The sequence below is a fragment of the Dendroctonus ponderosae genome, unplaced genomic scaffold (genome assembly GCF_020466585.1).
Source record: "Dendroctonus ponderosae isolate FM_Combo_2020 unplaced genomic scaffold, Dpon_F_20191213v2 Dpon_F_20191213_1, whole genome shotgun sequence".
NCBI lineage: Eukaryota > Metazoa > Arthropoda > Insecta > Coleoptera > Curculionidae > Dendroctonus > Dendroctonus ponderosae.
In genome coordinates, this window is record NW_026017110.1 from 27,713,072 (window position 1) to 27,727,649 (window position 14,578).

At 38.3% G+C, this 14,578-nt stretch overlaps 1 protein-coding gene across 1 annotated transcript in view; it reads left to right on the top strand.

The window, feature by feature from the left end:
* Window positions 1-14,578, top strand: part of LOC109533690 (histone-lysine N-methyltransferase NSD3) — a gene marked incomplete in the record, with an annotated part of 44,385 nt that overhangs the window by 13,008 nt on the left and 16,799 nt on the right. The window contains 7 exon segments of the mRNA XM_048670657.1: window positions 2,944-3,270; window positions 3,328-3,415; window positions 3,469-3,635; window positions 6,127-6,338; window positions 6,392-6,494; window positions 11,912-12,067; window positions 12,118-12,323. Coding sequence (XP_048526614.1) covers window positions 2,944-3,270; window positions 3,328-3,415; window positions 3,469-3,635; window positions 6,127-6,338; window positions 6,392-6,494; window positions 11,912-12,067; window positions 12,118-12,323 — 1,259 coding nt within the window.

Below are 14,578 nucleotides of genomic sequence, written 5' to 3' on the forward strand. Positions count from 1 at the left end.
AATGGTTTCATAGAGAAGCGCTCGTCCATCTTCCGTTGTTAATGTTGCGCATATAACCGGCTCGTTGTGAATGTTTGACCATCCGTCAATCGACATGTTAACACTTCGAGAGACTTAAAGGAGGACTGTATCCAAATACTATCTTCTTTTCTTCCAGCCATTGCGTTCTTTTCAAACTGACTTATTATTATTACACAGACACAAAAAATCTACACACTTTTCAACATAGCCTCTCATGAAATTTTGTGACGAAATGAATAAGACCGAAGAAAGGCGACGGCATTTATAGATTACGCCGGGCAACATGCGGAAACGAGTCGCGGGCCGTTGCGACAAGAATTTTCCGTCGAAAATGCGTTCGGTACAAGTATTGAATCGGTTCAACTTAGCTTGAATCTTCTCGGCAACAATTGCAACGACTTTAAAACAGCTAATCAAGCGGATTTATCAATTGATTTAGTAAAAATCAAAAAAATCTTGATTTTTTTGATTAATTTAAATAAATCAGTGATTTTTTATTTATTTAATAAAAATCAATTTTTGTCCAACACTGTATATTATAGCTTGGATTGTAAGTATGTCATCTTGCGCAAGTGTAAACAACATCCATTCCAAGACCATTCAATATGCCGACTTTCGTGCCGAATAACCGCAAGAAAACTGCTGCTGCGAGTCGTTTGCTGCTCGAGGAAGCTTACGGGGGTTATACTCCACCGATTTCAACATGTGAGTACTGGTTTCGATGGTGTGAAAAGTGGTGATTTTGACACCGATGGGACACAAGGAATGTTCCGGTCAGCCGAAGAAGTTCGAAGATGAAGACTTGGAGGCGTTACTCTACGAAGATCCGTGTCAAACGCTCCAAGAATTGTCCGTATTATTGGGAGTTGACTTGTCAGCAGTCGGCAAAGGTCTCAAAGCGATGGGTATGATTGCGAAGCAAGGAAATTGGGTGCCATACGAGCTGAAGCTGAGAGACGTGGAGAGGCGGCTTCTGACGTGTGAAAAACTGCTCGCACGTCAAAAAACGATTTTTTTTGCATGGCATCGTCACTGGCGATGGAAAGTGCATTCATTACTATACCTCCAAACGTAAAAAATCGTATGGATACCCCGGCCACACATCGTCATCAACGCCAAGACCGAATATCTATGGATCCAAGCTCATGCTCTGTATTTGGTGGGATCTGTTGGGCGTCATTTATTATCAGCTGCACAAACCGAACTAAACCGTCACCGGGGACCTCTACCGAACACAATGGATGCGTTTGATCCGGGAATTGAAGGAAAAACGGCCGCAATTCGAGCAGAATCACGACAAAGTCATTTTGCAACATGAGAACGCTTGTCCTCATGTTTCAAAACCCGTCAAAAAGTACTTGGAAACGATGAAATGAGATGTTCTACCGCAACCGCCGTATTCCCCAGATATTGCCCCGTCCGATTACCATTTGTACCGATCGATCATATGGCTTGGCTGACCGGCACTTCACCTCTTACGAGGAAACGAAAAACTGGATCGATACATGAATCGCATCAAAAGACGAACTGTTTTTCCGAGCTGGAATCCGAAGATTTACAGAAAGATGGGAAAAAGTAGTGGGTAGCGATGGACAATACGTTGAATAATCCATTTGTAACCATTTTTGCTCAATACAGTCTCAAATTTTGAAAAAAAGCCTTTTAAAACTAATTTGAACTCCTAATATTTATAAAAATCGTATGAAACACAATTTGTGGGCCGTAATGGTCTCGGAACGAGAGAAGCACTTTTCGGCATTAATGTCCTCGCCCAGAGAAGGCGTGACATGTCGGCTGATGTTTATGCCTGCTTCACAGTCTTTCAAAAGGCCTTCGACCTTCCTTTGAGGGTTAAACATGAGGTCCTGGTGGATACCCTCAAGTTGATTGGACTGGACGGGGCGGATATCAGAGTAATCGCAAACTTATACTGGAGTCGGACATTGGTAGTCAGAGTGCAGGGAATCACCACGCCAGACGTAACCATCAAGCGTAGGATAAGGCAAGGGAGCATCCTACCTCCGTTGCTATTCAATGTATACTCAGAAAGAATTTTCAAAGATGCACTTTTGGAGGCAGCAGTGGGAATTGTCGTTAATGGCGAATTGATAAATAACATGCGGTGCAAGTTTCGCGGTGGCTAATTTCAGGCTAAACCCATCTGACGAGAGTTAATAGGCTCGAAACCAGTCCTGGTAGTGCCTGAGGTTGGTGAGCCACGAGATTTGCACTACTCGTATCATGATTTCTGGTTCGGATCATTAATGCCGACGAAATGCTTGTCCTTATTCGCAATTTTATTTGAATTATTTTATTAAGTTGCAAAGGAGCAATGATGGCCTGAGTTAGGCCCAATTGCAGACTTAGGAAAAATCGAGAAACAAGGACAATTAACACAATAAGTTTATCTTCGAACTTAATTTAGAGTGATTTTTTGCTCACGGTATTCTGCCTTCTGTCTTCTGCTATCCTGAAAATACGAACTCAATTTGAAACCTGAGCTGTTTAATGCCTATTGAGAAAATCGATCACTTTCCGAATCAGCCAACATCAAAGTTAATTCGAGAATAAATGGATAATAATGGATAATTTTTCTAATATTACAGCGAATCGACTATTAATGTTCCCGGACACCAAAAACACAATTTCCATAGACTGTATAAACTCATTTTCCAGTTCATTTTGCATTATCATGCACGCATATATGCATTAAGTTTTGTGAAAATCGAGCAACAAAAGCATTTTTTTAAGACCTTGGACTATAAATATCAACGAAGCCTAACATTTTTTTTCCCAATGAAAGTTTAGAGGTCAAATCATGTTGTTTTAAGCTATTATCGCAGTAACATTTTGATCCTGAGCTTAAGGGACGGACACCCTCTTAAAACAAAAGAGTTTACGTAAAATCTTGGCTTGTTCAAGGTATGCGATCATTGTTTTCGGCAAGGAGAACTTTACAAATGCAAAGGAAAGTGTGGCGGATCGTTCCACATAAAATGTTTGTCAGATGTGGGACGCCAACGAGCCACCACAGGATCGATGGCGCGAAGATCGAAATCGGCGGGTTCTAAGCAGAAATCGAAAGTGAGGCACGCATGCGAACCCAGAGTGCTCCGGTCTCGCAGGAAAAGCCAATGCGAAATTGTCACCGTTAAGCCCAAATATGTCGTAGGCTTGCCGAACAGGGACAGTTTACCTGGAAACTTCCACAATTTGAGCTTGACTGATCAAATTGATTACAGCATGCAGGTAATTTGGTTTCAATTGTTCTCCGTACGTTTAGTCTACTGATCAGTTTATTTGCAGCAGGTGATGCGACAGTCTGAGCATTTCAGCACCTACATTGATCTGTCAGACAGTGGCTCAGATGTAGAGTTTGTTTCTCAGACAACAGGTGACTAACAGTGAATGATTTTGCTTATAATCAATGCTTTCATTTGTTTGCAGAGACCCTAGACGTTTCGGAGAGCTCCGAAAATTTGTCTGGAATCAATGTTGCACACATCACCGCCGACTCGATTATATTGGCCGAGGAAGCAGACGAATCATCAGCGTTGAAATGCAGACATTGTCGATTATCAAAGGACCCTCCTTGTTTTTCATGCAGTTCAGAGGTACATTCTACGTGGTTTTTTTAAACGCAATATCAAAAATAATACTATAGTTACTTACCAATGCAACTAGACTGAAGCCCATTGCGCGGCTTATCACCTGGCCATTTTCATTTGCCTTTGGCTTTTAAGGTATTGAAGCCATCAAAAAGGGTTTACTAGTAAACGAAAGAGAATCAAATGGCTTTTAAAGATTTGTTCGAATTTTCGCAATCGGATGAGAAATAACCGAGTTATGGTCCAGACACTAAAGTGAAACGTACCGAGGGACTTAACATGTTGCTCTCTTCACATGCCTCGGGCCTTTAAACTATCCAAGTCGTAAAAAACAGTTCAGTAAGGAAAGAATGAGCATCTAACACCATGAAATATTCTGTCATCTAAAGTGGTCTCAATATTTTTTGAGCTTATTTATTTATAAGTTAAAACATAAAGTTTTTTGCAGTTCGAGTGAAAGGAAGGCACGAAAGTACGCCACTTTAGATTCACGGAACTTTTGTAATAAATAGCTTTCAACGAACAGTTAAACGAGAAGCGGAAATGTGGAATAGATTGGGCGAAAAGGGAACGCATGAAAGAACAGAACAGAACACACCAAAAACATTTATATGCTGGACGCGTTTCAACAGTTTTCGAAATTTGTGCTGTTCAACCTTCGGCAATCGCGTTTGTGTTCATACTTTTGGGTTCTAACTTTTTAAAGGTTAGGAATTTTCGATCAAATTTCCTCCGCAAAGGACAGTTTGTGTGGAGCTCTTTCAAAAAAGACTTCCTAAATTTCAACAGTTTTCGAGATTTGAGCTCATCGTGCTTTGGCAATCGCTTTCGATTTCATATTTTGGCTTCTAACTTTTTAAAGGTTAGTAATTTCAGTTCAAGTTCTCTCTGAAAACGACAGTTTGTGAGGCGTTCTTTCCAAAACGCTACATACTTTTCGAGATTTGAGCTGTTCAATGTTCGGTAATCGCATTCGTTTTTTCGAACTTTCGAACTTTATTAAAAATGCTGGTGTGTTTCGATGGGTTACACTGTCATCTTTTCTATTTCCTGCTCTTTTAGTTTTTGTTATCGCCGTTCTTCATGAAACGTACACCTTTTTCCATCCAAGAGAAATTTTTGAAAATGCGTTGTCTCATCCTTTTCAATTTTATCGCATTAAAATGCATAATTTTTTTTTAACGTAGGCGGCGCTTTTTTCTACCCGTTCAGCATTTTTAACTTTAGTCCAATTGCTTTTTCTTCCCAAATACTTTTTCCTCTCTTCTTTCATATTTCAAAAATTTCCCCGTCGTCACGTACTTAATTCCGAATTTTGCGGAGCGGTCTATTAGTAGAAGCTCGATTTGTTTACACGAAATCGTAGATATTGAAGTGCTTGAGCACATGGCACCAAAATCTCAATTTCTTAAAAAAGATAAACGCACTTATTGATTGCTTTTCAACTTGTAGTTTTTGGTAAACTGTCCAACAACCAGCATACTTTCTTTCCCTGACAATCCACATCCATATTTTTCTAAGATTACCAGTTCATCGGCAAGGCGGTTTTCATTTTCACGTAAAAGTACGAAAAATTTATATCTAAAAATGGTCAGCTTGCTTAAATGCAGGTGCACATTCTGCTTACAACGTTTAGTATTTTACATTTCAACTGTGATGGCGTTTATGTCTTACACTCTAAATTTGGTCAGCTCATATGCAAGTGTACATTTTGCTCAGTTTGCTGATTATAGGCATATGCATCTCGAGCTAAGTTTATTCATGAGAGAAATCCCTTTTTTTAAGATCTATTACAGAACGTCAGAAAACTAAATACTTATAGACTAAAAATGCTGAATTAATATCTGATCCATATCTGAACGATTATGGATTCTGGAGAACTGAACAGTAATTCTTATAAACGGTTTAAGAATTCAAAAAGAACGGTTTAAGTCGGCAAACGGCTGCAGCTCGATAGATCGCTCGACGTTGTCGCATCGGTTCTGCGCTGGTGCGCACCGCCGTTACGGTTTGATAGGAAGGTTCCAAAAACAACCTTTTAATCGGCAGACGGCTGCAGCTGGTTCGAAGTGCGCTCAACTGTTTCGGTTTTATGAGACGGTTCCAAAAAGAGCGGTTTAAATTGGCAAACGGCTGCAGCTAGATAGATGGTCGACAGTGTCGCATCGGTTCTGTGCTGTTGCGAACGGCTTTTTCGGGTTTATGAGACGGTTCCAAAAACAACCGGTTAAATCTGCTAGCTGTAACTAGGGTTTTAGGTTATACGTTTGTAACAATGTTATTATAGCGGTTACGTTAAATACCGACCATCTCTAGTGCCTACTAGTTCCATAAACAGTAATTCGGCCTTCCATTCTTCCTTTGTATAGCGTGGTGTTTTAAGAAGATGTTACATTTTCTCTAGACTTCCATAACAGGTTGTCGCATGAGGCATAATTTTCCGTCTATATTGCACATATTTTTTATGAAGACTAAAGCAAATTTGATTTGCTTCCAGGTTAACAAACGGGGTGAAATTGCTCGTCGCAAATGTTCGTTGTTCAGATGTGGACGCTACTACCACATGCACTGTCTGAAAGCTTGGCCTCAGACGCAATGGTCTATTGGAAAATGGTCCAAAATCCAACTGTTAGAGGACGACTTCACCTGTCCCGCGCATAGATGTCACACCTGTTTCTCGGAGGAACTTGGATCTTCAGCTTCTTGTAGGTATGTCGGTTCATAATACATACGGCCATAAAATAAATGGACTTTCTTACTAGATTACCAGGTGACAAACTGGCTCGGTGTCTGTTATGTCCCTCGGCATTTCACGCAACAACTTTTTGCACTCCGGCCGGATCAGAAATCTTAGGTGGTGCGCAGGTGAGTTGATGGTTTTATTGGAAAATGCAAAATGCGAAGATTCTGTGGCTTCTTTTAAACGTTTTCCTGATCACATTTGGTGTCACACATCAACGCTTTTTCTTCAAAATGTCAATTCGTACATAATTAAGCCAACAAATAAATTCACTTGATAAGACGTTCGGCAGAAGTTTTTGAAATTTGTTTTGAATATTCTGGTGGAAAGCAAATTGATGCGGCGATCTTGCTTTAAAGTGTAAGTGCAAATTTTATTATATTGAATATAATTTCATTATCGGGTAGTATTATCGGGTGATTTTTTTTCGATGATTACAGTAGAGGGCGTTTGGAAACTATACCAGATACGAGGAAAGTTAAATGGACAAATAATTGCAGTTTTGCATGCTCTATTCATTCGAAACTAATTTTATTTTCTCAAAATTTAGCAGCTGTCAACACATATTTGAAGAAATCTAATTTATGACAGATTTTTAAATAACCCTGACACTGACTGACAAATCAACTGACAGGACAACATTAAATTTAATGGTTGTAGGAAATTGCATTCGAAGTGAAATGACGTAAGACATTATCACAAATTAATTCTCATTTTTGACATTTGACATACACTTGTGTTTCTCTAAAGTGTTTATTATAAAAATCAAAACGAACTAATAATAATTAAAATTGGACGATAGAAACTACAATTTTTATTGTAAGACATTTAAAAAAATTTCACCATTATCATTATCATTCCATAATTATCAGTGCAAACATTGAAACGCATTAAAACTGACTAAGTAATCATAGGCTTGTCCAGGATTTTCTCACACCTAATGTAGGTTTCAATCATGTTCCGCTTTTTTTATTGGAATAATCCGTTTTTACAATGAAACTAACCTAAATTTCTAAGTAACTTGAATGGCAAAAGTTGAAAGATGCGGTTATTATTTGTACTATTTTCCATAGCTAACTTCGTTCAACTAAATTGAAAAAATAAAAAGCTTTTACAGACACGTGATTTTCGAAAAAACCAGTCGATATTATATATTCCGCGAATTGCAATAAAAAGCTCTATTTAGGTCTTGTAGACATAAATTTAAGAAATCAACTAACAATTGTTTTGAGTCTGATTAAACTAATTTTTGCCAAATTGTTCATGCAAAAATAATCGTCATATGACGTGTGGTTTGACAGCTGTGACATTGACACTGCAGTGCACATGATGGCTGACAGAAAATCAGTAGGTTTGTTGAAAATATTTTATAGTTAGTTATTCAATGTTAGGAGTTACTGAGAGACTGAGAGCGGCGATGGGTCGAATTTGCTTAAAGCTATCTTTCTGACAATGGTTATGTCTGTAGCGCTCAGTCCTGATGGGCACTTCAATCCTACTTTAATCGAAACTAATATATGTTTTGACGTGCACTTAGATATTTACCTTAGATCAACATGTAATTAAAAATTATGATTTTTGGTAGCTTTGGAAGTTCTTCAATTGCGAGGTCTGATATAAAAATGTCTAGACTCTAATCTACAACAAGCAGCAACTTGAAATTTGGCGCGTTTGTAGCAGACAAGTGACTGTGAAAGTGTTGATAGTTTCGTTCAAATCGCACAGAAACCTGATTTTTACCAATTTTGTAACTTCTGATCCAAAATAAATAATTTGTCAAATTGCGCGCTTTGTTAAAAAATGTCTAGATCTTAATAGTCAACCAGCAGCTAGTTGTAAATTTGCCTATTTGTAGACGACACATGGCTCTAAAAGTTCGGAAAGTTTCATTAAAATCGCACTGAAACCTGATTTTTACCAATTTTGTTACTTCTAATTACAAAATTAATAATTTATCAAATTACGCGCTTTGTTAAAATGTTTTCTAGATTCTAACTTAAAACAAGCAGCAACCTGAAATTCTGCGAATGTGTAGCAAACTCGTTAGTCTAAACGCGTGAAAACTTTCATAAAAATCGCACAAACACATGATTTTCTTCTCTGTCACTTCTGATCCCAAAATAAAAAATGCCCCCCCTTGCGCGCTTTGCTATACAAATGTCTAGATTATAATCTACAACGTGTAGCAACCAGAAATTTTCACAGTCTGTTGGAGACAGTTGAGTTTGCGAAGGGGCGAACTTATATTAAAAACAACAAAAAACGGTTTTCCTTCCGCTCCCGAAGTGAAAGTTTTACCCCAACTGCGCTCTATGTTGTAAACACTATCAGGAGCTGCGTCTAATCATGAGTAGCTTATAGACTCGAAACATGTTGGGGCTTTGATAGACTCGTACCAAATTTTCGGGACGGTTGTTTTCAGGCTCAACCCAGCTAATGAGAGCTGAGAGGCTCGAAACCGGTCCAAGGGGCTGCTTAAGATTAGCACATTTTGAAACTCACAGCAGAAATGTTGACGACTCTGATGATGGTGAAAGCTTCATTGTTCTTCCAACACCTTTATAATCATTTTTAATATTCCTGGAAGTAAGTTTATCCCATCTGCAATTTACATACGTACATATTCTTTGAACGTTAATAATTGCCATAAACATTCTATTGTGTCTGTTACATTAAGTAACTGACACATTAAAATCTTAGCATGGTTTGGAAGCGATTCTTTGAATATTACTTCTCGATTACTCGACTTCTAAAACTTCTATTCATAGTTGAATCAACAGCACTTTTTTCTGGGGCTGATAAAATGGCAAAAATAAACATGATTAATTTTTATTTTGCTTATGAATTTATGCAAATTTGCTTTGTGTTGAATTACATTTCTATTCGACAATGTTTTTGATTTTCAAGGCTTTCCAACTAGATTGAGGAGCTTTTTCGTGCCAATTGGAAGACTATTCTTGATTAAAAATTATACTTTATACTCATTTATGTACGGTTAGTAGTCAGGTTGATGACCGTTTTATGTGCCCTCAAGCAAAAGCTAGTTGCTTGTACAACCTTGATAGCGGCGCAGATCAAATATGGAGATAAAACAAGTTCAAAATTCAATTCGTCTGAACAGCTTTGATCAATTATGCCTACAAGGAGTGATTTGAAAGGTTCGAATTATCGTCTCGAGGCCGAAAACTTCCCAGACAAAAATTGCTCGCATCTATTGGCGGCTAATCTCGATGATCTCCAGCTCGTTTGGAAAAGAAATGGGCAGGGACGCTTGCCTGAAGTAGACTTGTCCTCGGCTAGAATCGCAAAGGAGTGTCCACCCGCTACCCATACAGAAATTAAAGAACCGAAAATCTACAGGCACTGACAACATTCTAAATGAATGACTTAGGAACGAAGGTGAAAAAATCTGAAAAGAAGTAGTAAAGTTATTCGTAAAAATAGAACAAAGCGGAACATTACCCAATTAATGAAGAACTAGCATAACAATGCCGATTAACAAAAAAATTCCAAAATCGGACTCGAAAAACTACAAAGTCATAACAAAAATATTAGCAGATAAAGTAGGAATATCCGAGGATCAGCAAGACTGTCGCTCAAATATAGACTGAACGATAGACGCAATATTTATATTACGCCAATTGATAGAGAAATCAATTGAATTCAATAGAGCAATGTACACATGCTTGTTAGGATAATACCGACAAAATTCTTGTTTTTATAAACAACAAAACAATGATAACAACAGAATGTGGTGTAGTAGTAGTACTGTGGGGGGGACCCGAATGGAGCGACGAGTAGGCCTTAAAGACCCTTTTCACCATTCCCCCTTCATCCACCCCCGCCTTACTACCCCTCCTCTTCACCACCCAGACCACCAGGTCTCCCTGACGATGGCAAGGATCCGTCTCCACTCTAGGGAGGACAGTTCCGTGCAGGAGAGTGTGGAGGCCCCAAGCAGGCGCCTCCTCATGGACGACCAGTGGTGGCATACTCCTAGAAGGTGATACGATGTTTCCTCTGCCGTTCCACATTGTGGACATACGGATCTGACACCGATTCCATGTAGGTGTATGTGTCTGTTCAGACCGCAGTGGCCTGTCATTACCCCAACCAGAGTTCGCAGGATGTTGAGGATCCCTTGGACGGCCCATAGGACCAATGTATCGATACGCAAAGAGCTAAATATTTGGGATCATGAAAGGCTCCTCCCAACAATCCAGAGGCGCAGACCTAAATATTTCGGTCACATGATTCGAAAGGACGGGATGGAGAAGATTGTGATACAGGGGAAATTAGACGGCAATAGATCAAGAGAGAGATCGAGAGGGTGAGAGAGAGAAGGTTCGATAAGTAAGGCCGTGCGGACCCATGCGTATATAAACTTTTTATCTTAAAAATATCTAAGAAATCGCCTTATGAAAGACTAATGAGATGATAAAAAGACATATTTGTAAGCAACTTTTATAATGAAGGTGCCGTGGCCTGGCTTAACTGCATCTTAAAATAATAAAATACTAATTTTTATTACCGGTTTTTTTTCATTTGTTATTTACACTTTCTGTAGGCATTTCTTCATCTAAAAAAAGTGCAGTAGATCAAAATACCACAATTTCAGTTTGTTCAATTGCTGTCGTCATTGTCGTGATCGTTCAGAAGCTTGAACCTTTTTTTAATTCCGTTCTGAAGCATGCCCACACAGCGGCTGTTTTCTTAATCACCATATTTTTGTTTGCATCTTTATTAATTTCCTTAATTAGGTTTTGCAATTGAGTTTTTTGTGCCCTTTGTTTTACTCTCTCTGTCGTGGTACTGTGGTGGTTAATTTTCAACAGCCAGGAGACACTCTTATAAATTTCAATAAGTTCCATATGATACCTACTGGTCAACTGTGCTGCAAAAATCAAATACAACATTTAGCTTCAAAACAGTTCCGTTCAGGAATGAGCAGTTTCAACCTGACGAGTAAAAATATGTCCTCGCCCGACTTGCATCGAACGAAAGTAACTGGACCAAACGAACACGCGGTGTAGAAAATCTGTAAGCAATGCGCAAGCAAATAAGCCTGTGTGTAGTAGAGATGTGCTAAACGGTTATTTTTCTAATTTTTGTGCGTTACAACGTTCCAGTTCCACGTTGGTACTAGGTTCCAATATGCAGTATCAAAAGGAACATGTTACTTCTTAAATGTTCCATTAAAAATCCTCCATTATTAAAAAATTATTCTTAAAATTGGTAACTCAAATTAATATATTCTAAAAACAGAAACAAAACATGGGTCAGAAGTAACTACTTAAAGAAGACAAAACTGATAATAAAATAGAAAGGATTAAATAAAGTATACGCTTTCGTTCGTGAGAGACCTTTCTAAAAATAACCGGTTAAATTGGCAATTGTAACTGCTGTTGCAGGTTACACGTCTGGAACACTGTTATTTTAGCGGCTACGTTAAATGCCGACTATCGCCAGTGTATAGTAATAATGAGGCCGTGTTTATTATAATTGACTTTCCCTATTCACAGCAATATACGTTTGTTTGCAGATTATTTGCCCGAAACATAAACCTAGAAGCGTACAACCCATCAATACGGGATGGTGTTTTATCTGCTCGGAAGGCGGTAATCTGGTATGTTGTGACACATGCCCTACCAGCGTCCACCCTGAATGCCAACCCGTTAATTTCACCGATGATGATAAAGTGAGTTCTTGATTATGTCGCATTTCGTTCTCTAAAATGCATCTATTTAGTATGTTTGCGAAGACTGTGAATCAGGTCGGTTTCCTCTTTACGACGAAGTGGTTTGGGTGAAGCTTGGCCAATACCGCTGGTGGCCGGCGCTGATCCTGTTCCCGAATGAGGTACCCTTAAACGTTCGACTGCTGAAGCATAAGCGGGGCGATTTTGTGGTTCGATTCTTTGGTACGAACGATCACTATTGGGTGAATAAAGCAAGGTAATGTATGCACCGGATGGTTTTTGTTAATTACTATTATAATTAGGAAAAATATTCTTTGGCAATACTGGATTTTATCGATCAACGGGCGGCAAAAGCCATCTACCAGGCTCTAAAAATGGAAACAGAGTGGAGAAAGGGAAACCGACACAAAAGTAAAATCAAACATGACGGACAGAACGAACACCATAGTGTTTAACAGTAATTTAAAACAATAGTACATAATTGAGACTCGAAGAAGCAAAACTGCTGGATGCGTGGTAACGTTTGTACAAACGTTATTTGCCCGATTAGTGACTAAATAGGCGGCTCTTGGCTTACAAGTAGCCAATTTCCATCATGTTTAGCTAATCGTCCAATCGCTAACGTTTGACATGCATTGGTGCAAACGGTATTTGCAATGCTCGTTCCAATTGAACGGCCTTGTCCAGGAAATATCAATTTTTTACTGTTTGCAGAGATTTTGCGAAAATTTTCGCATTGATTAACCTTTAGGATAACGTGAACTTTTTTCAGGAATCTGTCTTTTTGCTAATATTTGAGATAGTTTTGTGCAAACGTTACTGGTTTGACCAGCTTGAATTAGGCGCTTTTGCATATAAAATTCCAAATTTTCAATATTTCCACGATTTAAATAAATTGTGGAAATACTGGAAATTTGAAGCAAGAAACGTTTTTTTGGCTAACGTTTGATGCAGTTTCGTGGAAACGTTCCTCGCGTTCCTTGCTAAACGTTTCTTTGCTAGTTTGCAATTATCAAAAACTTACACAGTTTTTTCAAAGATCAGTCATTTTTGCTAACGTTTATGCTGGATTGGTGCAAACGTTACTTGCAAAACTGGATTCAAATTGAACAACTTTGCTCTCAAAATTACAAACGTTTCTTGCGACAAACACTTGCTTCAAATTGACCGGATTTATCTAAAAAATTACAAAAGTCCATGATTTAAACATTTTTTTTTTGAAGAAGCGCTAATTTTAGTAACGTTTTAGACTGTTTTGCGCAAACGTTACTTGCTGGGTCAGATTCAAGTTTACAAGTCTTGCTTTGGAAATTGCAAATATCCATAATTTCTACCGTTTTCAGAAGAAAGCCCCAATTCTAGTAACTGCTGTTTTTACATGCTTCGCTCATTCAAGCGTTTAAATCAGTTTTATGCAAATGCTAGAAACATTTGACTAGCTCGAATTAGGCGGTTTTGCATAGGAAAGTTTTATTATTTCCAAAAATTACTTAAGAAACGGCCCATTTTGCTAACGTTTGATAGAAATTTGTGGAACGGCTGCCTGCCAGATCAGCTTTCAGTTGGAGCGTTATGCTTTGGAAATTGCATAGATCCATAATTTGCACAGTTTTTTTTGGCAAACCGCCTGTTGTATTGACGTTTTTAACATACTTGTGCAAACGTTACTTGCGTAGCTCGCTTTAAATTGGACTGCCTTGCTTTGGAAATTAGAAATGGAAATAAGTTCCACAGTTTAACGGCTCATTTTGCTAACGCTGAAGATGGATTTGTGCAATCGTTTTTTCCCAAACTAGCTTCAAATTGGATCGCTTTGTCTTCGAAAATGCAAATGTTCATAATTTACACAGTTTAAAAGGAAACTGAGATTTCGCCACCGATTGACACAGGTTTGTGCAAACGTTACTTTCGAAACTAACTTCAAATTGGACTGCTTTGCATTCGAAATTGCAAATGTTCATTATTTATTCAGTTTAAAAAACGCTTTTTTACTAACTTTTTAGACAGGTTTGTGCAAACGCCACTTCCCGGTTGGCTTCCAATTACAAGCCCTTATCTAGGAAATTACAAATGTTCATTTCATTTGTCTTGGAAATTACAAATGTGCCAATCAATTCATTTTCAGCAATTTTTTTAAAAACCGTCCAGTTTACTAACGTCTGAGACAGATTTTGGCAAAACTCTATTACCCCATTTGCTTCAAATTGGATCGTTCTGCTTTGGAAATTGCAAAGAGCCATCGTTTCTGCCGTTTTTTCCTAAAAAGCACCCATTTCACAAACGTTTTAGACAGATTTGTGCAAACGTTACTGACCACACTGGCTTCTATGTGGGCGATCATGCTTTAAAAATTTCAAAATTTTCTCTTTACTAATATCCCAGACATGCTTGTGCAAACGTTACTTGCTAGACTGACTTTAAGTTGGATTGTCTCGCTTTGGCATTTGCAACTAAATAATTTACATTTTAACAGTTTATTTAATTTAAATTTAAATCAAACGTTGTAGATAT